Below are 26,088 nucleotides of genomic sequence, written 5' to 3'. Positions count from 1 at the left end.
TTGGCCCCCAATTCCTAAACGTTTCGGGCAATTACCCCCAAACTCAATTCCAGCTTTCCCTTTGTGATATGGAACCTTGTAGTACAATTTCAGAAATATCCAAACACTTACACACAAGTTATTGTCATGAAACTAGAAAAATGCTTGTTTTTTGCCCCTTTTTTGGCCCCTAATTCCTAACATTTTGAGGCAATTACCCCCAAAATCAATTACAACCTTCCCTTTGTGATATGGAACCTTGTGGTACAATGTCAGAGAGATCCATACACTTACACACAAGTTATTGTCTGGAAGTTACAAAAATGCTTATTGTTGGCCCCTTTTTGGCCCCTAATTCCTTAACTGTTGGTACCATAACCCCCAAAATCAATCCCAACCTTCCTTTCATGGTATTGAACCTTATGGTAAAATTTCATGGAGATCCATTCACTTAAACTAAAGTTAGAGTGCGAAAACCAATGTGTCTTCGGACGACGCCAGACGACGCCGGACGACGACGACGACAACGACGACGACGACGACGCCAACGTCATACCAATATACGACCAAAAAATTTTCAATTTTTGCGGTCGTATAAAAATACAGCAACTTCTTCCTAAACACTAAGAATTAATTAAATAAATGAACAAATAGAAGAATAAAATGAATGTAGTATCATGAGTACATCACCAATTCTGCAAGTAGTGGTGATATAATTAATGTAACAAAGTGAAACTAAGTACTAACTGCCCTGTAAGAAGACCTCTAGCTGATCTAGACAAAATTCTCGTAGTTCAGACTCAGATTTATCTTTCTTCACCAAAGCTAAGCAATAGCGTGACAATGGCTCTGGATCTGCATCACAACTGTAAAAGAAAAAAAAGAGTAAAAAATCATGTTCTTGTCAGAGAAAAAAGGGGTTAATAAGCTGATAATTTTAGCTTATTCTTTAATACCTAAAAATAAGATTTCATCATACTAAGACAAGAGAACTTAAATGGATATGAAAGAAAAATTTAGTTTTATGCCTATTTTAAAATTTTGGTTCATTTATGTGTTTTGGAATTAGTGAGACATGCTTTTGCTGAACTAGCATACATTATTGCTTAGGGGCCAGCTGAAGCTCGCTCCCAATCTGGAATTTAACTGCTGCGTTGAAGACCCATTGGTGGCCTTGTGCTGTTCTGCTCTTTGGTCGGGGTTGTCCCTTCGACACATTCCCCATTTCCATTCTCTGTTAAACTTTTCAGTGCTACTATGCACTAGATGTACTAAATATCATATAAAATTTGGCAGACTTGAATTTCTGGATAATATAAATAGAATGTTCCCGAAATTTGGGTCAATCCAATTTTACGGCGTTTGGTATTTTATACGCTCCGGAAGTGAAGGAATCTTGGGAAATCAGGAAAACCATTATAAATTATTGCACATCTCAAATGGAATCGTAGCTTATTTTATAAAATTGAGAATGGAAATGGGGAATGTGTCAAAGAGACAACAACCCGACCATAGAGCATGTAGAGCAGACAACAGCCGAAGGCCACCAATGGGTCTTCAATGCAGCGAGAAACTCCCACACCCGGAGGCGTCCTTTAGCTAATTCTTAATAATTACTTATGGATATTTCTGGAAATATTTTGCACAAACAAGTAGACAAGAAGGTAAGACTTTGTATATATGCAAATTTCTAGCCTTCAAATTATGAAGATTTAATGACAAAATTGGGTCTCAAAGTTCATTCAAAAATTCTCTCAAAATCCAGACAAAAAATGGCTTTAGCTTTACATCATAGGAAGGCGTCACAGAAAAAAAAATTTAAAATAGCCCTTTCAAAGAATTAATATTTATTTGGATTTGATCTTCCCCAACCTGATAGTGATACATGAATCCGGATACGTTCGCCCCCTTTCACATTCGAACTATGGGTATGTTTGCATCCTTTTTAATCATCATGGCCTATATGATACAAAACAGATTGGTAGACATTGACCTATCTAATTATTACAAACCCGGAGACTCACTGACCAGAGGAGGTCATCTAATACATCAACACCGTACTCTAAAAGACCAGTACAGATACTCCTGCTTTCCAAGATCAACTAAGGAATGGAACACTTTACCAGAAAAATAATAATATTTTATTCAATAAAATATCAAGCATATGAGTTAATACAATACTCAATATATACGATACATTAAGACATTACTAACACATACTTTGTAAAATATAATGGTATTTTATGAGTGTAGATAATCTTTAACTGCATGGAAAAAATTTGCTGATATTTTATCAGGGATAACCCATGAAAGCTTTAAAGCTTGTTTCCAATGGGGTCCCTTCATGTAAACGGCTTATAGTTTCGACATACAAAAAAGATATCACACAAATTAATATGACATAAAAAATTCATATAAGAATAATTTGAATAAAAAATTAGTTTAATAATATAAAAAGAAGTCTGATGAGGCCGCACTATAACTTTTGGTCAAGTACTCTTTAACACTAATTTTGAAATCCTTTATTTTCTTTATTTTTTTAACATTATTTGGCAACATATTCCAATCTTGTATGCCATTAAAATAAAATGTATCTTTTTGTTGACTCTTTACTGGTGGAACCCAGAAGTTATATTCACTATTTCGTGTAAAATGATGATGAAGATGTCTCACCTTTGTAAAATTTGTATACATATAATTAGGACAATGATGGTAATAGATATTATGAACATGGTTTAATCTCAATTGTTTAACACGATTTTCAATATTAACATAACCAATACTATTCAATACATTATGGTCAACTTTTGATCTATATCCAGTATTTTTTATAAATCTAACACATTTGTTTTGTAATACTTGTAACTTATCTTTATATTTTTTGCTGACACCAGCATACCATGCAGAACAGGCATAGTCAAAATGACATTGAATTAGAGCTGTAACTAGTCTTTCTAGATTGTTCTGATAAGCATTTGGCCTGTCTGTATAGGAACTTCAATCTTGAATTTATCTTTTGAATAATATTATTTAAAATTTTTTCTCCAGAAAGAGAATAATCAATATTCAGGCCTAAATATTTCACACAATTTTGAGATGAAATTGTGTGATTATTACATGTAACATCAAAGTTACGAATTTTAGACAATTTACGTTTTGACCCAAACAGAATAGTTTCTGTTTTCCCCAAATGAAGTGATAATTTATTATCGATAAGCCATTTGCTGCAAGATTCAAGTTCCTTACCCAGTTTCTCAGATATAACTTCTGGGTTCTTATGAGAATATAGTATGGTACTATCGTCAGCATATAATAAAATTTTACAGTCTTTACTTATACTTATAGACATGTCATTAACATAACATAAGAATAATAGTGGTCCTAAAATACTCCCTTGTGGTACCCCACATGTAATATATCTTAAATCAGATTCAGTACCATTAATACTAACTTTTTGTTGTCTATTACATAAATATGATTCAAACCATTTAGTACATTTGACACCCATTATTTGTAGTTTGTTACACAATATATGATGATCGACCGTGTCAAAGGCTTTTTGCAAATCTAACATTATCATTCCAGTAAAGAGTCCCTTAGCAGATTCATTTTTAATATGATCTAACAAATGAATAAGACATATATCTGTGGAATAAGCAGATCTGAAACCAGATTGTAAATTATAAAGTAGATCATTTTCTACCAGATATTTCTCAAAGCCACATCAGCTACACTAGAAGAGTTCAAGGCCAGCCTTACCATCCTGCCAGAGGCCTTGACAGGAGACTCTCACATCTAGAACTCCATAGATCCCACATGTACATACTTTAAATTTGTAAATAAATATTGTAAATAGAAACTGCTGGATTTGATAATAGAGGAGGAAAGGCCTCATGATTAAATGAGCAAGAGTCATTCTACACTCAAGAAGATTCCGACTCTGTATTGAAATATGAAGAAGAAGAAGTGTTTTGAGAGCCAACGGACCAAGGTGATACATGTAGCTGAGGTATTATGATCCCTGCGATATTTTTTGTTTATATGCATATAAAATTGGTCCTGTTCTAAAGTTCAACATCTGTGGAAAGCTGCGGGATTGTAGCTCTTACGGTTCTTATGCTTTATCAATGGTCTGCAAATGCATTGTCAAAAATAGCATTTGGATCATACCAGAACCGCAGGATCAGCTAAATTTTTCTGAACAGATGCATGGCAGAGTTCGCGAAAATGGTCGGTCCTGTCGGTCCTATTGGTCAAAATGAGGCTCGGACCAGTATTTTGAAGGCTAGTGCCGGTCCCGATGACCGATGTAAAAACGGCCGTTGTAGTGCATATTTCGGCACTTTTTTACAACGGTTATTAGATGTACCGCAACTGTTTCCAATAAGTGTTTACATCGGTTATCAGATGTACCCGCTGCCAATTTCCGGTACTAGTTTACAGATTTATTATAAACAAACCAAAGCGGCGATTTACACGTGGCCTACTAAATTTGTTCATAGAGCCATCCCTGGCAAACAATCGGCGATTGAACCCTTCAATGGAGCAAACAAATACTGTAACAGCTGAGAAAGCGATTCAGATGATGAAATGGATAGTGAAGATGACTTTAAATAAGAACAATCAGAAGACCTGAACTGGTCCTTCATTGTTAATTTGCCTGTGGGTGCGAAGAATCAAACTAATATTAATAAAGTTATTTTTCAATAGAATATGTTATTAATTTTATTTCAGGATAAAATTGACAGATTTTGTAGGACTGGCTAAAATTTTGTAGGACTGACAAATAATCATGCTTTGTCGGTCCCATGACCGACGGGTCGAAATAAGTTTTCGCGAACTCTGGCATGGATGCGAGCAGCCGGTACTTAAAGTTAAACCTACATCGGTGCAACAGTATCCATCACCCATTTCTTCAAAGCTTCGACGTTTTCAATAATCATTTCTGTGGTTACTCTATACGGCCTTTAAATGTTGAAGTAGCTCTTTATAACATAGCTTGCAAATCTTTTTTTTTGTCGTCGCCGGAAACGTGTAGCAAATTTTCAAAATGGCGACAATATAATCTCTTAATTTTAGCCGGTGGTATTGAATAACCAAAAATCATACCAAAATATATAACTTATTGTTTTTTGAAAGAATTAAAATAATTGCATAAAGTTCTATTACATATTTGAATAATAAAGATAAATAGATAATTATTATTTTAGTTATGTAGAGAGTAACAACTATTTTTCAACAGGTCCCCGGTTAAAGAAACGGTCGAAAGTAACCAGTAGTATTTGTAAACAGAAACACGTGGGCAAAGTGAAATGCCCCCGAAGTCAAAACAGCAGAAACAAGAATGGCTTCAGTGTGTGAAATGCAAACACTTGATTTTTCATAAAGACACTGAAAAGCATCCCAAGGAATGTGATTTGCAAAAAAATTACATAGGTTGCAGCATCATTGGAAACAAACTCAGTGCATTAATCTCCCCATTGAATGCATTAGAAGGTTATCATCATTAGTTTTTGTGCCATTGAAAATAAGCATCTAGGGCTTCACATATACATGGAAAATATTCTTTTATTTTTAAATAAAATGATTTTAGGGCCCGTAACTTAGGGTAATCCTTTTTGTGATTCTGAATCTGGAACGACTCATTTATGGGCAACCAAATCCGAAAATCGCCCAGGACTCACAATACGGAAAGTAATTAGTATTTTAGGGGGCTTTTATTTATTGTGTCCAAAGCTGAACTCATTATAAGCCCTAAAAGTTCTTTGTAGCTAACTTGTGTCATTGGAATTGCTGCCTCATTTACATCTAGCCCTTAATTCTTTTTATTCATATACAGTACATTCAGGGTGAATGTTCTCAATGAATGCTAATGATTGTGGATGAGTAAATCTAAAATATCTTTCTGTGTATTCTATGTAGGTAATATATTACAGGGTCATAAATACAAGTGATTTCAAGTCCAATCACCAATATAACCCTGTTTCATTGTGAATGGACACCAGAAAGGGAAATTTTTGACTGGATCACCTGGTGTGTACTGTATAATAAACATTAGCTGTGAAACTAACTCTATAAACTAATGGTCCTTAGGATATTTTCTGATTTGTGCAGACCAATGATGGCCAAAGATGGTCTGCACATTGTCAAAAAAATATGACACTGGATCATAAGAGCTATGGTTCTGCAGCTAGATAAACATGCACTTCTCTTTTAAAAGTATGAATAATGGAAGTACTAGGTATACTATAATGAACCAAATACCCAACAACACAAAGCAAATAACATCAACAAGTCAGCATACAAGTCAATTTTATATCATTTTCCCAAGTATTCAAAATTGTCTTTAAATGTTTTGCTCTTACATGTATGTAAAGGATTAAATTAAATACTTGGACAAGGAGAGGTTTTTATTTCTATGACAGTAGATCAACACTTAATTATCATTGGGGAGGAGTGTAGGGATAACATGTGGGATATCAAATCTTGAGTTTGAATGCTGAATTTGCTTAGAACCTGCAAGGTATTCCTTTTTTCATTACTTTCTAGCACACAAACACTTGAAAAAAGACAACTATCAGACAATAAAATGAAAATCATAAGTGTCCATGACAGTTTTGTTGGATTTTTTTTTTTTTAAATTAAGCAGTTCAACTATTAAATAAATTTCAAATTAAATGTAAAATTGAGCAAATTGGATTAGATTCAAAGTAAACATGGTATTAGATCTGCTTGAAAAAAAAAAATATTCCTTGTTTCATAAATGACCATGATGACAGATGATTAAAAGTTTTTGTAATTATTTACACATTTAGTTATAGCATGCTTCAATTTAGCTTACCAAGAATTTGAAGGTTTATAAAGTGTGCATTTATTGAATGTGTCTATTGTCTCCTCTAAACTGACAATGAACCATGATAAGCGATGCAAAGTTATTGTCAAAGACAGGCTACTTATGACTCCCTGGCCTGGACAAATTGAATGCATTTCTGAAGCAATGAAGATTCAACAGTTTACTTGAAAACACTAAAAATAATAAAATAATCGTAGAGGCATCAAAAGTGGAACACAAAGTTGTGGTCAGTGAAAGGGTAAAAAAGCTTGGAAATGATTTCATGAGCAATTATCATTGATTTAATTGGATAGCACTGCTGTAAGTTCTATAGCACAGCATTGAAATGCTTTAGGTGCTAAATAATGCACTGCAACGTTAAACAGCCTGGGGAGATTACTGCCATCATATATAGCATACTTGATATACATTGTACTTGAATGTCAAAACGTTTTAACTTTTATTTCTTTTCCTTTTTCTATTCTTTTTTAAAACAGTCAATCCTTAACTTTTTTTATTTGAGTGTCACTGATGAGTCTTCTGTAGACAAAACGTGTGTCTGGTGTACAACATTTAAGCCTTGTATCTATGATGAGTTAAAAAGATTCATATTCATTTTTTTATCTTCAACATGATCAATATTAACATGATTAACAGGATTTACAGAAATTTGTTTGCTTTGTTTCAGTTGGGAAGCTTGGTTTACCTCATGATTTAAGTGACAATGTTACTGTTGTTCATCCCAGTACAATGAAATATAGTGGGCTTGCCATTGGACGACCATGCTTATTGGACAGTCATTATGTCAGTGTAGCCTGGCCTTCAACTTCCATGGCCCAGACATCAGTAGGGGTGCCAGATGATTTAATGAAGTTGCTGGAGAAAGAATCTGGTGGAAAAATAACAGTAGAGCCATTAAATTACGGACTACCTACAGCTTCAGAGATATGCTTGAAGCAGAGGTAACATTTATTTTGTAAGACATGAACAATTAACAATTGTTACCTGTTCACCAGAAAATTAATTTTGTAAGAGTACTAACACATTAACAATTAACAAATGTTTCCTATACATTTGTAGTATACACTAGAAAACTTATATTGTAAGAAATGAACAATTAACAAATGTAACGTGTACGCCAGAAAATTTATTTTGTAAGACACAAACAATTAACCAATGTAACCTGTACACCAGAAAATTTATTTTGTAAGAAATGAACATTATGTTTATTTGTTGTCTTAAGCATGTTAAGTGATTAACAGTTGAACAGAGTGATTTACTATTTCTTAGAGTTTATTTAAGTGATTATACATGTACACTATAACAGGGAGACATTTTGAAATTGAATCATGTATTATCAACATTATTCTTTGTGAAAAGTCAGTATCAATATATTTTTTTAATTTAATCATGTGTGGAATAAAATTCTTCTGCAATTATTCAGAGTTATCTCCCATTGATTGCAACAATAAGCAAGTTTAATAAATCTTGAATTTTTGTCTTTTGATAGTGTTCAACATTAAATGGTAAAGACTTTACCATGGCAATTATATATGGGTCATAAATTGTTTATCATATGCATAGTCATTTATCATTTCCCAAAATTTGCCTTTACCCACCCTCTAAAAACATTTAAGTTTGTTTATTATAAAAAAAAGTATGTATATATTTAGATTATTTAAGATAATATTTGGTTCCAATTTCTTTGACATTTAAAGTTGATTGAATTTTTCACTGGAATTTTTAATTTTGTCATTAATTACTTAGGAATTTAGAATGAGACACCTCTAATGCTCCTTCGAAAATGGTGCCATGCATGCCACCATTACTGTTAATAATGTGTCTATATTAACTGAATATATAAACAAATGATCTGCCTGCAGATTTAGGACATTGAATAAGCTAGTGAAGTATAGTATTGATATAAGATGCAAACCAAATAGTTGATCATTTTGTGTATTTAGTATTAATTGATTAATTATTCAATCAGTTTGTACATTTCAATACAGCACTGATGGGTTTCCGCCAGAGGAAAGTTGCTTTCAAGATTTTGTCAGAAATAAGCTATGTGAGTATTTACCATTTAGTGTCAGTATCACACATAATGATGTATTATTCATGATGAAAAAGGCTGTGAAAACAGGATGTTATTATCTCCTGTGACAGCAAAATAATTGTACGATATTGCAAGTATAGAAAAATTTTCAACGAGTAACCAAATTGTTCAACGAGTGAACACATTAATTCTGAATACGCAGCTCATTAGTTATTCGTCAGTGTTGTTTGGTCTTGAGTTGAATATTTTTCACTATTTATATTCTTAAATAATTATTCTCTTAATAACATGACCAAGAACTTTTTTTTAATTTGAATTAAGTACAAAATGCATTGACCTATATCTTTTTTAAACATTTTCATTACTTTTTATACAAATTCATCAACAATGTCTTGACCACACCTTTCAATTATCGGTTTTTCATTGCAACTTAAGAAATAAAACTATACAATATTTGTAGCTTAATTGTCTGCTTGTGTCTTCTGACCTATCTACATGCTATTCGTTTTTTACAGATGGAAAGTGTTTCAAAATAGGAAATAGAATAAACATTAGTTATTATGGACAAATGTATCAGTTTGTAGTGACAGATCTAACCATACAAAGAACTCAAAATCTGAACCAATCAAATGTTGATGAAATATCACATGACCTTTCCAGAATAAATATGTCTGACATGTCATGTGACACATCATTAAAATCACCTTGTACACCTTCAAGCTCTGACAGATCTTTATCATCTGAAAATCAAAGTTTTAATGATTCTTCGCCAATATCAAGTACTCCAAAATCTAAACAAAGGAATATAGACATGTTTAAAACTCCAGAGCCTCCTGGCAAACAGAATTTAAAGATGGATGAACAGTTTGCAAAAATAGCCTCACAAACAAGACTGATGATTTTACAAGATGAACAGATTGAAGAAAAAGATATAAAAGACAAAGTGACATTTGATTGGATAGGAGGACTGAAATCTCAGATTAAAATTTTGAGGGAAATGATTCAGCTTCCTCTAGCAAAACCAGAACTGTTTAAATCATTTGGTAATACAATAAATTTTAATTTTCAAATGGGATATCAGGTACTTGTCAAAATCTTTTGTACCTGGGCTTGTCACAGATATTTATTTTACCCTGTTAATTCTGAAAAATTTTCTAAGACACCCAAAAATACTTGGTAACAAAAGAGGTTGACATTTAATAACCTGCTACAAGTGTTCTCACACTCTCAGAAGTCAAATTGCATAACTTTTTAAGCAATACCAAATTTAAAAATAACACTAAAGCTATTAAAATTTTGCAGCAATTCTAAACAATGATGAGTTGTAGCATATGTATAAAAATTAGGAGATATGGTATGATTGCCAATGAGACAACTATCCACAAAAGTTCAAATTATGTGGATGTAAGCAATTATAGGCAACTGTACAGACTTCAACAATGAGAAAAACTCATACTGTATGGTCTGCTATAAAAGGCCATGACAAGAAAAATATGAAGCAATTCAATTGAAAAAACTAATGGCCTAATTTTAACAAAACAATTTCTTTTCAGATTTGTCAGACACCTACTTCATGTACTTCCTGTATTGCAATACTTTGGATTGCAAGTCGGGGTATGCTTTGCACATATGTGCTCTTGTTTAATACTGAACATATAATTCATATTGATCCTCAAATAAAGTCTTAACGAAAAAGACCTGATTAATTTATATCATAAAGTTAAAAAAAGTCACAAAGCTACTTGCAATTTAAAAAAAATTGCTGGGGTCAAGACAACTGGAACCAGTTGAATTTGAAGTTTAATATCTTTTAAATATCATAGAAAATATGGACTATTTAAATAAAAAATATATTTTTTTGTTTTAGGAATACCTCCACCAAGAGGAGTGTTGATATATGGTCCATCAGGGACGGGGAAGTCATTGTTGATTAAAGCTGTAACCAATGAGGTTCAAGCACATATAATTAGTGTATCCTCTTCGGATGTCATTAGCAAGTAAGTATTTAATAGAATACAGGGTTCCAGTTTTGAAGGGGCATATGAAATAAAAGTGCTCAAAGCTGATACAGCATATCCCTTCTTTTCCGTAAGAAATAAACATTCAGTTAAGGGCTGCTCCAGTATGAAACTAAGGAACTTGGCCGTATGGTTGTCTATAATTGCTTACATCCACTTCATTTGAACTTTGGTGGATAGTTGACACATTGGCAATCATACCACATCTCCTTTTTATACAACCGCAAAATTTTTTTGGGGTTAGTATAATGCTATGGTGTTGTCTTCGGCGTTGTTGTCTTCGGCTTCTATATCGTCATCATCTGAAGACACATTTGGTTTCCAGAAAATAACTTTAGTTTAAGTGAATGGATCTCTATGAAATTTTACTGTTCAGGGTTCAACCTCTGCGGTCGTATCAAGCTGCGCTCAGCGAAGCATTTTATTTTATATTGGAAGATACTTTTCAACCCAATCCATCCATTGAATTTTCCCAAATGTATAATGCAAATGTGTATGGTCAAAACACAACCACCTTCATATTTCTATTTAAATAGTTTTAATGTCCACTTTTATTTTCTGAATATTACAAGTAAGCTTGCACTGAACACTGAATAAATCAAATTCCTAAAATTTCAATGTCAGTGTGTTCTGCAAAAGAAAGTTCAATCAATCTATAAAATAAATTTTAATAATTTTAGTGTCTATGATATTGTAATGGAATTTGTGGTTTATACAGAGGGATATGTTATCAAATTATTCATCCTCATTTCTGCATACTTTATTTCAGATTTTTTGGTGAATCAGAACTAAAACTGAGGAATATATTCATGGAAGCAGAAGAAAGGTAGAATATTTTGTTTGTTGTGTTTTATTAGTTTAAAATAGTATTGGACATGCCCAGAGAGACTTTTTTAATGTTTGATAGCTAAGACTCTTTAATGTGGTCTTCTCAATAAAGAGAACCACATTAAAAAAAAAAGGTACTACTGTCTCATATTCTGTCAGTCAACTAAAGTGAACGGTGTATATGTTGTTGTGGGTTGCATAGTCTTTATAAAATTTGAAAAAGTCATAATGAATTTTGGTATGTTTGTTAAGGTCAAAGTGTCAGTGAATATTTAACCCAGAATTCTTATTTTCAAATATTCCTAATGTTTTGCAGAGCGCCATCTATTATAGTTATGGATGATGTAGATTCTATTTTACCAAGTCGAGATAAAACACAAAATGACTCCCAGAAAAGACTGGTAGCCACCATGTTAACATTGATGGATGGGATAAGTCAGGTTAGTAAAAAATTTTCTTTCTTTTTCATTAAATTATGCAGCTTGATATTGCTTAATTTCTATATTTTAATAGTTTTTAGAAAAGACTGAAAAAGGACAAAAACTTGTGCTATGACAAAAATTTCACAAATTTAGAATAAAGGGACACAATAGAAGATGGGAGACTTTTTTGGAAAAAACCGGAATTATGGTTTACAAAGTACAGAAAATGCAAAAACATGGACTATAGACGACCAAATGTTTGGAATCAAGCCAGCCTCCCCTAATTTAAAAAAAAAGTTTTTACTAAGAAAATTCAGTCTTGTTTCTATCAGGCTCCTTTCAAAGGGAGATCACTCCTCTTATATGACTTTTTACTCACATTCAGCAAAGGTCTATGACAAAAATCTCCAAGATTTAAACCACACCCCCTTTTTATTAATTTATTAATTAAGCACTTTCCTCTTCTCAATTGACTGCCTAATGAATGGGGGACTGCTGTAATAATAACTAGCTTTTAGTTGTGGCATGATTCATTTTGGAGTTAGATTTGTTATTGTTTATCTCTTATTATTCTAAAGTGTAAAAAGCAAATGATACCGATGATTGGTTTCTTATTGAATTTAACATGTTTTAGAACCAGAGGGAAGATAAAGTTATTATGGTTTTAGCTGCATGTTGTGTACCAGATCAGATTGATCCAGCATTGAGGCGCCCTGGTAGATTTGATAAAGAAATTGAAGTAGGAGTTCCAACATCACAGGATAGACGAGAGGCAGGTTTTGATTCTGTATTTACTGTGTTTTAAACATAAAGGGATGCTAGGATAAAGCCTTTTTTTAAACAAGACTAATTATGAATTGTCTGCTATACTTAGTCATGCTTAGAAAAACTGCAAACGTCAGGTTGATAATATCTATATTTTAGTGTTGATATAATACTTATTGTATACTGAAATTTACCATTTTAAATGATTGAAAGTAATAGTGACTTTTGGTATTTATAACTGTTGCGAACTAATTGAAACTTTTCCACAGAGTCATTACCTTTTGGTCAATCTATTTTAACTTTTGTCAGTTCTATTGTCCCATTGAATAAATACAATAGCTATTGTTCTCTGTGTAGTTTATTCACTGGGACCTTTAAAAATACCTTGACCAAGAGGAGATGACTCTGTGGAAAAGTTTCATTTGGTTCGCAATTAAAAGAAAAATATAATTCAAAGAAAGAAAAAAAACCTGATAAACAAACCAGGTCTTGTGTGAAGAAGTTTTCTTAACCTGGCTGAAAAAAAAACTTTTATTATTTGAAAAACACAAAAACTTCAGAAAACACTCCCACAACCACCATTCTGTTCATACATCAAATAACCATACAACCATATATAACTGACAACTTTCCTTCCTACCTGTCCATGTTCATTTAATGGAATAGCGCTAATTCTAATCAAAGATTGATTGATTGCCAATTGTTAACCACCCAGTAATCAATGTGACATTCATTTATGATAAAAAAAGGAAAGCACAGGTATAAAAAAAACAAAAACACATAATAGGGATTAGGGCTATTTCAGAAAAAAAACCAATATGAGTAGGGGGTGGGGGATGGAAGGTACTTTTTTTATAATGACCATCACCCATACAGTTACATTTTACTTTGCATACTTAACCACATAATTCTTAACTTTGTTATCTGCTCTCACCTATACAAAAATAATTCAAGTGCCATCCAACCTCCATATATATTTTTTTATTGGCCCTTAAAGAGAAAGACCAAGAAAGAAAAGATAGAAAAAAGACAGGGGATAAGATATTACCTCATCAAGTTTTCTTTTTCAGATGAAATTTCATTTTATGTTGCAGATTTTACAGAAGTTGTTGCAGAAAGTGCCAAATAGTTTAGAGAAAGAAAGCATACTGAAAATAGCAGATAAAGCACATGGGTTTGTTGGAGCAGACCTTGCTAGTGTTTGTCAACAAGGTATGTGGAGGTCAAAGGTTGGTTGTTTGTAGACATAGCACATGGTTATAGGACATTCTAAAAACTCACTTCTGGAAGCCAAAATTTGATATTAAAATTACAACTTATGTAATATGAATTATTTCCTTTGTTGGGAAGCATAGTGGTATAAATACTAGTTCACTTCAGTGGAGAGCAATGGTGAGAAGTAAATAGAAAAAACAGAAATTTCCAGCTTTATAATTGAGTTTAATTACAAAAATGTTGAAAGGCAAAAGACTACTTAGAATTTTTATATTAATAATGTAATAACAAAAAAATAATCTTTAAATCAACAGGAAACACAAAATCATCCATAGTCATTAAGGTTCTTAAGAAGTCTATTTTTACGATTCTTTAGGATTGATTTAGTATCATAACCCCACTCATGAAGTCACATACTGCAATGACCTGATTGACCTTGCTCATCCATCCATCTGTCCTTTTCTCTGTCCATCAGTCAGTTCATCCATTTTTGACTTGTAAAGTATTGTTTCTGTATTACAAAATGATTTGATATTTGGTGAGTAACTTTATGATGTTGAGTTGTACCATGAAAACGATTTTCAGGTCTGGTTGACAGTATTTTTATGTTTGACACTGATTTTTTTCTATGTTTATTTTGATTTATTTTCTGTTAAACAACAGCTAGTTTGAACTCTTTGAAGAGAACTCTCAAGAATGGTGGGAATCAAATGGTGTCTGTTAGTGTGAATAAAGATGATATGTCTGTTGCCATGACAATGGTTCAGCCTAGTGGTATGAGAGAAGTACAGTTAGAGATTCCTCAGGTATTATTGCAAATATCTGTAATTAAGAATTTATATCAATAATTTCAAATGTACACTACAGGCTTCTGTATTTTTATCGATTCTTGAAATAAAACTAATTTAAAAAGTAAAAATAATGATCATCATCTTTAAAGATCTTAAGAAATATTTTGCTAAAAATAGGAATAAAGGATATTATCGCTATTTTACGAAGTTTTTCTTTGATCTTACTGACTGGTAATTTCCTTTTTCAGCACATGATATGAAAAATTATCGCTAGAAACTAAGGGGGCACGTGCCGTTGTCAATGAAATTAACAACGTCATCATAGGTAAAATAGCGATAAACAGATTATCATTGGTCATCTCAACTCAATCGCTTTTCTCATTTTCGCCGTACCGGCTCAAGCGAGAAAAATCAATCTTGTTGAGATGACCAACGATAATCTATAATTATGTTGCAGGTCAGTATTAAAAATAGACACATAAACAGAATATTTATTTTAATATTTGTTTTGAATATGAATTGACTTACAGATCAGTGTATATGGACCAGTCAAGTGCTGTCCGTCAAATTTGTTATTTGTTTTATCATATTTAATTCAAAACAACAATTTTTAATTAAGGTCCTTTGGAGTGACATTGGAGGACAAGAAGAAATTAAATTAAAGTTGAAACAAGCAGTAGAATGGCCACTGTTACATCCTGAGGCCTTCCAGAGAATGGGAATTAGTCCACCACGTGGTATATTGATGTATGGTCCTCCAGGTTGTTCTAAAACCATGATTGCTAAAGCCTTAGCGACAGAAAGTGGACTGAATTTTATTGCAATTAAGGTAATTTTCAAACTTCTTATTATACTGTGGATTCATAAGGGCTATTCCATTAAAATGTATGTGGGAGAGTAGGAAGGGACTTTCAAAATATCCCTACAACCAAGAACCATTTTTTAGATAATTTTGCATAATGGTAATAGAGGCATACTGAAAAAAGACCCATGACCCACATTCAATAATTGAACTTCCCTTCCTATCCTCCCACATACATTTTAATGGAATAGCCCTAACTATATCTGTCAAAAGCTCAGTAGAGCTTATGTTTTACCAATTTGTTTTTGTATTATGCCAACTTTAAATATATATTTATTTATATGGGGTGCTAAGTTTCATTGATCTTATGGGTAAAGGTGATCTGTGAGTTTAAGAATTCAAGCACAAACAAATTTTTAACTGGCTTGTATTTGAAATTTGTTAAAACCATGAAATCAAGTATGATAGTGTCAACCAATGAAACATGGCCACTGTTACTGGAAATCAATATTTATATTTTCTTTAGGATTCCACTGTTTGGTTAAAAAAAAAAAGAATAGTGACAGCAACAAAAGAAAATGTCCTTAAGGGAACAGACAAAAAATGGCTAAGATCAACTTTTTGAAATCATAACATTTAAAACTGATAATTCTACAAATTTGATAAATCATAAAAAGTTCTGATCAGTTGGAGATTGATACATGTAAAAGGACCTATAAATTACATGCCATCTTCAATCACCTTTTGTTTAGGCAGTTGCAAAATTATAGTTCTTCAAATTTACAAAATTGGTCCCTCTATTTGAACTTTTTGAAATAAGTCATCTTTGAAGTTTGAACTTATTATTTTTATTTGTACAGGGACCTGAGCTGTTTAACAAGTGGGTTGGAGAATCAGAAAGAGCAGTAAGAGAAGTGTTCAGAAAGGCAAGAGCAGCAGCACCATCTATTGTATTCTTTGATGAAATTGATGCCTTGGCTGTAGAAAGGGGGAGGTAATAAGGGTGTTTTTTACAGATTTGTAAAGGAAGATGACCAGAGATAATCCTTGTGGGTTTTCTGCTGTGAAATAATTGAAGGAAAATTGACAGTTATCATTGTTTTCAAGACTTACACATATGGGATATTTGATTTGTCCCATTTAACACTTTAATTTTGTGTTTTTTTTTGTGTAACACTACTTTATCTATACAAATAAAATAAAGATAAAGAGATGGGGTATGATTGCCAATGACACAACTATCCACCAGAGTTCAAAATGACACAAATAGAAGCAAATGCAGGTCACCGTACAGCTTTCAACAATGACAAAAACCCATACTATATATATATATAGTCAGCTATAAAAGGCCCTGACATGAAAAATGTGAAACAATTTAAACGAGAAAACCAATGACCTAATTTATACAATACAATTTACAAAAAAAAAATATGACAGACATGAACCAACGACGACCACTGAATAAGAAGAGAAAAAGTCTGTATATCACTAGGCTTATTGTTTAAAGGTATTCCGCAATGTATAAGGATTAATTGAAAGATTTCTGTTAACATAACATTCTACAGCAAATATGTCATATTAGGACAAAAGATATGACAGAAGATATTATATAAGGATGTGTATTTTAAAGATATTTGATTTAAAGGAATTTTTGAGGATATTGGATGATGATTCCACTAAATTAACTAATGAATAAGAAATATTGATACTCTGCACCTCAAGGGTGACTGGGGAATAGAAATAGGGTTACTCTCAGTCTGTCATGCATGAAATATTTGGCACTGGATGTTGAGCAAACAACAATCAATCACTAATACTCTGTAAAGAAAAAAGACATGGGTTTTGCACAATCATTCATGTTAAGTGTAATATTGGATTATGATCAGGTCTTTGTACATGTTCATTAGACTGTTTTGTTCTTTCTTTAGTGTTAAGAATATTAATATGTTTTAGCTCTGGTGGCAGCAGTAATGTTGGGGATAGAGTCCTGGCTCAGTTATTGACAGAGATTGATGGAGTTGAAAGGTTAAAAGATGTCACTATTGTAGCTGCAACAAATAGACCTGATATGATTGACAAGGTGAGGTTAAAGTTGAAAGGTTAAAAGATGTCACTATTGTAGCTGCTATAACATGACATGATAGAAAAGGTGATGCTTTAGAGATTGATATCTATGAATCATAACCATTGTAATGTATGTGCTTAGAGTTACTGTAAATTCAAAAATTATTGCGATGTTTTTATTATTGCGAAAAATGCGACAGGGTTATAATCGCAATAATTTAAACTCGCATTTTGAAATTTTTTATATGAATTAAACAGGATTTTTCTCAATATCGCAAAAATTAAAATCGCATTTTAGTCTAAAATGACAAAATCGCAATAATAAATGCACGCAATAATTTCTGAATTTACAGTATATTTATATTCCTTATGTTATGCAGCTACAACCAATCACTGAATCTGAATATTACTAAAACTTAAATGAACTGCACCTGCTAAGGATTACTTTGTGTAAAGTTGCATGTTTAAATACATTTTGGAGTACACCAGGCACTCCACAGGCAAAAATCCTTGGTCCTTACTTTTCATCCTGAGAGACATTCATCTGGCAGAGTGGGAGGGAAAAATTAAACCACCATATTCTTTGACTATATACACATCATCATATCTTTAACTCCAGGAAAGTTAATAGGAAATTGAATACTTGTTTTACATGTGAGATTTGACATGCTTCAAACTTTTAACCAAGAACTTCTATTCAACACACTGGAATTTATCTTTTAAACAAGGAGATAATTTTATGTAGCCAAATCGGGATGTAAAACAATTTTTTATAAGTCATTTCTAAAGGGCATACAACCCATCAATGCTAAATGTATAATAAACATTTTTCAGTCATCTTTTCTGGCCTGGATATATTTCTTGTTTTTATCATTTTGTAGGCTTTAATGAGACCAGGTCGATTAGACAGGATTCTGTATGTACCTTTGCCTAATGAAAAAACAAGACATGAAATATTGAGAATTAATCTCTGTAAAATGCCAGTGGAGAGTTCTGTTGACATTGATTGGATTGTACAGAAAACAGATGGATATTCTGGAGCGGAGGTAATTAGAAATGAAAAGATAGGGAGGATACCAAGGGGGAAATCATTAATCATGTGATCAAAACAGACAATACCATGGCCAAAAAATAAAAAAACACTGAAAAGACAAATAACAATAACTTAACCAAAAAAACCACATTAAATCAAAAATTGAGCTACACAAACCCCAATCAAAACCAGGGATGAACTCAGATGCTTCCGAATGGTAAACGGTGCCTGCTCCACAAGAGGAACCCATTGTTTTAAGACATTTTATCAAGTTGTGTAACAGCCTTATTATACCCCACGCAACGAGTTGCGGAGGGTATAATGTTTTTGACCCGTCCTTCCGTCCATCTGTCTGTCTGTCAGTCTGTCAGTCCGTCAGTCCTGTTTCTTGTCATCGCAACTCCTCTCAAACCACACAACAGAATTTCACGAAACCTTTTTAGATAATAAGTACATACTATGTAGTTGTGCATATCGACAGGAAATTACGATTCAATTCTTTTTCTAGGAGTTGCGCCACTTCGAACTTATTTACTTTAATGTACTACTGCAACAGTTTGTCATCGCAATTCCTCTCAAACCACACAACAGAATTTCATGAAACCTGTTCAGATAATAAGGACATACTACGTAGATGTGCATATCGACAGGAAATTACGATTCAATTTTTTTTCCAGGAGTTACGCCCCTTTGAACTTATTTGCCCAATATACTACTGCAACCTTTTGTCATCGCAACTCCTCTCAAACCACACAACAGAATTTCATGAAACCTTTTCAGATAATAAGGACACACTACGTAGATGTGCATATCGACAGGAAATTACGATTCAATTTTTTTCCCAGGAGTTACGCCCCTTTGAACTTATTTGCCCAATATACTACTGCAACCTTTTGTCATCGCAAATCCTCTCAAACGACACAACAGAATTTCATGAAACCTTTTCAGATAATAAGGACATACTACGTAGATGTGCATATCGACAGGAAATTACGATTCAATTTTTTTTCAGGAGTTGCGCCCCTTTGAACTTATTTGCCCAATATACTACTGCAACCTTTTGTCATCGCAACTCCTCTCAAACCACACAACAGAATTTCATGAAACTGTGTAGATAATAAGGACATACTATGTAGATGTGCATATTGACAGGAAATTATGATTCAATTTTTTTTTCTGATACTATTTTTTTTTCTTACACTTATTTTATTTCTCCAATGACAATGTGGGGACGTGGAGTATGTGAGCGCGCTCACTAAGGTTCTTTCATTGTGAGACAGCTTAAGTCAGATTCATGGTATACTGCCATTTTTTATTGTACAATCCCAGTACAAAATCGGTCTAGATATTTGCCCAAATCTGCAAATTTGGAGACAGAATTGCAATTTATTGGTTCGACTGTTTATTTATATAAAGAAAACTTGGTGATTTATTGTATAACTCAAAATATTTAAACAAATATCAAATTTTGTGTTTTTAGAATCAATTTTATTAAATAAACCATTTAAGGGGAGATAACTCTTTTAGTAAAATTTATATACTGGACTGATAGGGAAATTTTTAATTATACCCCACGCAACAAGTTGCAGAGGGTATAATGTTTATGACCCGTCTGTCCGTCTGTCTGTCCGTCCGTCAGTCCTATTTCTTGTCATCGCAACTCCTCTCAAACCACACAACAGAATTTCACGAAACCTTTTTAGATAATAAGTACATACTATGTAGTTGTGCATATCAACAGGAAATTACGATTCAATTTTTTTTCTAGGAGTTGCGCCCCTTTGAACTTATTTACTTTAATGTACTACTGCAACAGTTTGTCATCGCAACTCCTCTCAAACCACACAACAGAATTTAATGAAACCTTTCCAGATAATAAGGACATACTACGTAGATGTGCATATCGACAGGAAATTATGATTCAATTTTTTTCCCAGGAGTTATGCCCCTTTGAACTTATTTGCCCAATATACTACTGCAACAGTTTGTCATCGCAACTCCTCTCAAATCACACAATAGAATTTCATGAAACCTTTTCAGATAATAAGGACATACTATGTAGATGTGCATATCGATAGGAAAACACGATTCAATTTTTTTTCCAGGAGTTACGCCCCTTTGAACTTATTTGCCCAATATACTACTGCAACCTTTTGTCATCGCAACTCCTCTCAAACCACACAACAGAATTTCATGAAACCTTTTCAGATAATAAGGACATACTACGTAGATGTGCATATTGACAGGAAATAACGATTTTTTTCCAGGAGTTACGCCCCTTTGAACTTTTTTGCCCAATATACTACTGCAACCTTTTGTCATTGCAACACCTCTCAAACCACACAACAGAATTTCATGAAACTGTGTAGATAATAAGGACATACTATGTAGATGTGCATATTGACAGGAAATTATGATTCAATTTTTTTTTCTTACACTTATTTTATTTCTCCAATGACAATGTGGGGACGTGGGGTATGTGAGCGCGCTCACTAAGGTTCTTTCATTTTTACTTGTAGCAAGAAAACAAGTTTGGTGACACCATTTTTTCTTTTTATTTTCTTAAAACATATTATAAAACCTATCTTCTCACAATTTATTTCAAAATTCTATCTCATAGATTTTTTTTTATGCACATAAATGTGTTTTTTCATGAACAATCTAACCAAATTTAGGCAATTTTCACTGACTCATAGCTTGGAAAATAGCACGGTGACCCATACTTTTTATTATATTTTTGAAAAAAGCAAAAATCTTCATTTTGGCAAAGTATAATATATAATCAATAAAATCACTTGCTAAAAACTTGCTTGAAAGTAACGTAATTGTAAATAAATGTAGAATTTTAACACAAAATTAAAGAAGAAATTGATGAAGTATTTATAAGACCCATACAAAAGGAATGTTTCTTTTAACATTATTGTATGCTCAAGGGATGATTTTATGCTCAAGAGATGATTTTATGCTCAAGTGATGATTTTGAAGTCTTTCAGGTAGTCCAATGTTACAGGATGTCTGATTTGATTCTCATTGTACAATATCATAAATTATGATGATAGAAAAAATCTACTTGTATCATTTAAAAGTGACATAAATTCAGATTTTAAAGCACCATCCTTATTTATATGAAACAAAGTTGAGAGAATAATTAAGACTTACAGTTTAGTTTTTTTGGGATCACATCTTGTACCTGCAGCTCCTTCAAGAATGATCTTATTTCAAAAATATTTTTTCGAGGATATATCTTATGTAACACTGTCACTGTTAGTTTTCTTTTATTCTATATTTCAATATCTATTTTTTTTTTTACAATTTCCCTATACAAATAAGAGAGCAGGAATTGAATTTGTGAGCTCTGTCTACCCATAGTTTTTCTAATTCATGAGAATTTTTAGTTACATGTCCTTAATAGCTTATAAAACCTTTTTCTTTTACAGATCTGTGCTGTGTGCCATGAAGCAGCCATGAGTGCTTTACAAGAAAACATTGATGCAAAGCATGTGAAATTAAAACATTTTAGTGATGCGCTGACAGTTGTGACACCTAGAATAGATTCTGAGCTTATTAAATGTTATAATGACTATCAAACAAAAAGTGGAATAAATTCTATATAAGATAAAAATAATTTGTTATTAGACTTTTATACTGTACAGTATTTAATAAAAAGTAAAACAACAAAAATACCGAACTCCAAGGAAAATTCTCAATAATCTCATGTGAATTGTTCAGATGAATAAATATAAAAAGAGGAATTAGTGTTGGATAATCGGTTGAAATTACCAACCAATTATCTATTACTATCGGTTGACAGCAACCAACCCACTATTGGTTATAGTCATCATTATACCTTGCCCCCTTTTTGTTATATAAAATCATGAATTCAGCCACATTGTACATGTCTAATGCAAATATTTCATATCATTGCAGAGTTTTATATGTTCATGTTTGATCTTTTGTTTTGTTTTCATATTTTATTTAGCAATTTAAACAGTGAGTCAATTAAAATCCAGATTCAGATTGAACATATTTTGTCTTATAATTACAACAAATTACCAACAATGACACTAAAATTTCTAAATTTTAATGGTATCACTCACATTATAATTTCAAATACATAGCTGTATCAAAATGTGAATGCTTCTCATTTAAAAAAGATATATAAAGTATTTAACTTTAAGCAATTTGAAATTAATCAATAAATAAAACAATGCATTTGCATTGAAATATATATATTTAACTAAGGGGATCCAATCAATGTCTGTTAATTCGTGTGGAATCACTCTCCGAATGTGTATTTGTCACTTTTGTGATCATTATTCTTCTGTCAGTTGTGTCATTCATGCGTCTGTACTTAAAATTGTAAGAATACGGAATATTTTCATATTTGGTCCATATCCAAACCGTGATTCATATATATTTAAATGGCGGACAAACCGAGAAAATTTACAAAACGCAACAAATGGATGAAACATTATTAAAAGGCAATTTGCACCACGTTTTAATGTAGCAACAAATTTATTTTAATTGTCGAAAATCAGAATGATTTGTTGTACGCCCTTGAGTAACAAGTACCGGAAGTGAAAGAAAGTATTTCATAAAAGTTTTTTTTTTAAATAACATATGATCAATCTGTTAAGTCAATACTTTATCCAAGTTTATAAAGAAAGGAATCTGTCTTTGATAATAGGATGTTTGATATTGTTATTGTCATCTACTTATATTTTTGTTACAATTTGTTTGACTGCGCATGTAAAATGTAAACCAAAAACGGACCGGAAGTTGATATGCTAAAAGTCCAGAAACTACAACGACAATCGATTGAACGAAATCCCAATTGATTATCGACATCGCGAAGCCCAACCAAATGATTTCTGACTTATTCTGATCATCGGAACAACACTAAGAGGAAAAATAAAATTTTACCTTATTGAAGGTAATCAACAAGGGATACATTTGTTTGAAAGATTGCATTTTAACTTCATACTTTATTTGACCCTTTTAACTTTTGATTCAAGCGTTACTGATGAGTCTTTTGTAGACAAAACGCATGTCTGGAATTCAAAGTTTTAAGCCTGGTATCTTTGATGAATTTTTTGACAAAGTTCCCTTTTTTAACCTTTGTATTTAATTGCATGCTTAGCTCCTTTTGCATATGAACTGTTTTAGTACTTATTATAAATATTCCAAACTCTTTAAGAAAATTTTCAAAATTGCAAATGACTGTAGCACCCTAAGTTTACAGTACTATGTTTTTACTACAATTCCAAAGTACCTATTTTGTGCATACATTTTGTACTAGTCTACAGATACTAACCATATGCTGCTCTGTTTATTACTTACATATTACTGTACTTTTTCTGTAAAATTTCATGAGTACTTAATAAGTATTGTATAGTCTGTGTAAAAAAATACTAAATGATTGAGTTGATTGTTTAATATTTAATGGGAAATATTAAATGAACGATCAGGATGAAAAGAAATTAACAATCTTTGCAGTTGGAAGGTTCTTCAAATTTAATCTACCCAGATAAAGAGCTGGAATTTCGGATGTCACTGGAAAATGAGGGAAGCTGTATTGGTGCCTTTCTTCTTCCTTTAAAGTTGCTACCATCAAAGAGTTGTTGCAAGGGTTATTAGTCCCCTATCGATGAAGTGGAAGGGGACTATAGGTTTGCACTCCATCCATCTGTCTGTCTGTCTGTTCATCCATCAGTTCGGCAAATCAGTTTTCTACACTTTTTTTCTTCGTGCTTGAAGATATTGATTTGATATTTGTTATTTAGTTTAACCATGACAAGTTACAGATTATTTCGAATTGTGTTCGGTTCAGATGATTATTTTGCAGAGTTATGGTTCTCAGACTTAGAAAATTCACGCAAATAATCAGTTTTCCACACTTTTTTTCGTCATGCTTGAAGATATTGATTTAATATTTGTTAAATAGTTTACACATGACAAGTTATAGATCAAGTTAGAATTTTGTTCCAGTACAATGAATTTCCCTACACAAGGCATTGGACTTAATTGTCCCCATTACGAGCTGAAGTGATTGCATATTCATACATCGAGCATAGCCAAACCAACATTCCTCATTAGCATGGGTTTTATTGTCAGAGATGACCATATTTCTTTACCCCAGTTAACCCTTGTGGTGCACACCAAGTACTAGGAAATTTTGGAACTAAAGCAGGACTACATGATTTAGTTATATTATCAGTATTTAAAACATAGTATTTGTAAAGTACATATTATGCAAACGTAGCTATTTACTTTTCAAAAGGCTCCCTGAAGGTTCTTCCTTCTTGGAAGGGAATTTTCATCAAAGGATAAATCGTGGACAGGGTTTGTTATAAAGACTGCCCACTATCTCTAGAAATTATCACGTGAATTGATCAGATGAATAAATATAAAAAGAGGAATAATAAAATTTTACCTTATTCAAGGTAATCAACAAAAAGGCCACAGACACTGTAAAAATTAAAAAAAAACCGATCAAAGCATGACAGAACGAATATTAAAAAAAAAGTTTATTCCATATCCATTGATATAAAAACATTAAATAAACTGGAAGGGTTTGTAACTTGATAAACTTAAAGCAAACAGTTTCTTGTTCCATAAGTATGTTGCATATAAAAATAATAACAAATGGTTGAATGGTAGAATGGGTGAACATAAGAAATATAAAATATGAGGGAAGAATGCACCAATTGTGAGTTTGCTTTTGCCATATTTTACTGCGCCACAACAGAAAGCGTTCAACGTCACATTTTGTTAAGCAAACCTGTCATTAGACCAACCAGTGCAAAATTTAGGTGAGTTTTGGTAAAAACTCTAAATTGTTGTATAATTACATAAATCAGTTCAAAGACCCAAAAAGCCCAGGTTGAACTCTAAACGTAATGAGACAATGTGTATAAACAGGGTAAGCATATTCTGATTTGAATACATCACTCATCATGCTATTTCAAAATTATTTTTTACGAGAAATATCAAAAATAGGAACATTAGAAACCAGTATTGAATTTTGAATGACGATAATTGGCACATTGCATGAGCACATATGTTAATCTTCAAGATGTACTTTCGGAATATCAATAAAGGGACGACCATTTGATTTTGGAGCTTGGGTGGAATACAAGGATTTTGAATTTAAAGATGATCGCCTGGTAAGAACTGAAAAATCTTGCCTGAAATATTGCAATGCGTTCCGAAAATATTTAAAGCGTATCGTTACTTGTTTAATTTTCAGAATGTTTTTTTTTTCAAAATTTGCAGAACTTGTT

General features: G+C 32.4%; 2 protein-coding genes across 2 annotated transcripts in view; one reads left to right on the top strand and one right to left on the bottom strand.

Annotated features, from left to right (window-relative positions):
• LOC127714111 (RNA-binding protein 26-like) overlaps window positions 1–5,026 on the bottom strand; it is a 36,842-nt gene extending 31,816 nt beyond the window's left edge. The window contains exons 1-2 of the mRNA XM_052220087.1: window positions 4,864–5,026; window positions 727–845 (exon numbers count right to left, since the gene is read on the bottom strand). Coding sequence (XP_052076047.1) covers window positions 727–845; window positions 4,864–4,922 — 178 coding nt within the window. The 5' untranslated portion in view covers window positions 4,923–5,026. The remainder of the gene's footprint in view (window positions 1–726; window positions 846–4,863) is intronic.
• Window positions 5,027–5,240: 214 nt separating this feature from the next.
• LOC127714114 (ribosome biogenesis protein SPATA5-like) lies at window positions 5,241–22,862 on the top strand. Its single transcript, XM_052220090.1, has 15 exons — window positions 5,241–5,475; window positions 7,500–7,773; window positions 8,821–8,879; window positions 9,383–9,910; window positions 10,735–10,864; window positions 11,655–11,711; window positions 12,030–12,153; window positions 12,770–12,907; window positions 13,995–14,112; window positions 14,779–14,921; window positions 15,526–15,735; window positions 16,569–16,702; window positions 17,662–17,788; window positions 18,654–18,818; window positions 22,243–22,862. Exons 1-15 carry the CDS (start codon window positions 5,292–5,294, stop codon window positions 22,417–22,419), a joined length of 2,568 nt encoding a protein of 855 aa, XP_052076050.1. The 5' UTR covers window positions 5,241–5,291; the 3' UTR covers window positions 22,420–22,862.
• The last annotated feature ends 3,226 nt before the right edge of the window (window positions 22,863–26,088 follow it).

This window comes from Mytilus californianus, unplaced genomic scaffold (genome assembly GCF_021869535.1).
Source record: "Mytilus californianus isolate M0D057914Y unplaced genomic scaffold, xbMytCali1.0.p SCAF_9, whole genome shotgun sequence".
NCBI classification, from domain to species: domain Eukaryota; kingdom Metazoa; phylum Mollusca; class Bivalvia; order Mytilida; family Mytilidae; genus Mytilus; species Mytilus californianus.
Note: the sequence above shows the minus strand (reverse complement) of the source record. Positions and strands in the feature narration are given on the sequence as shown.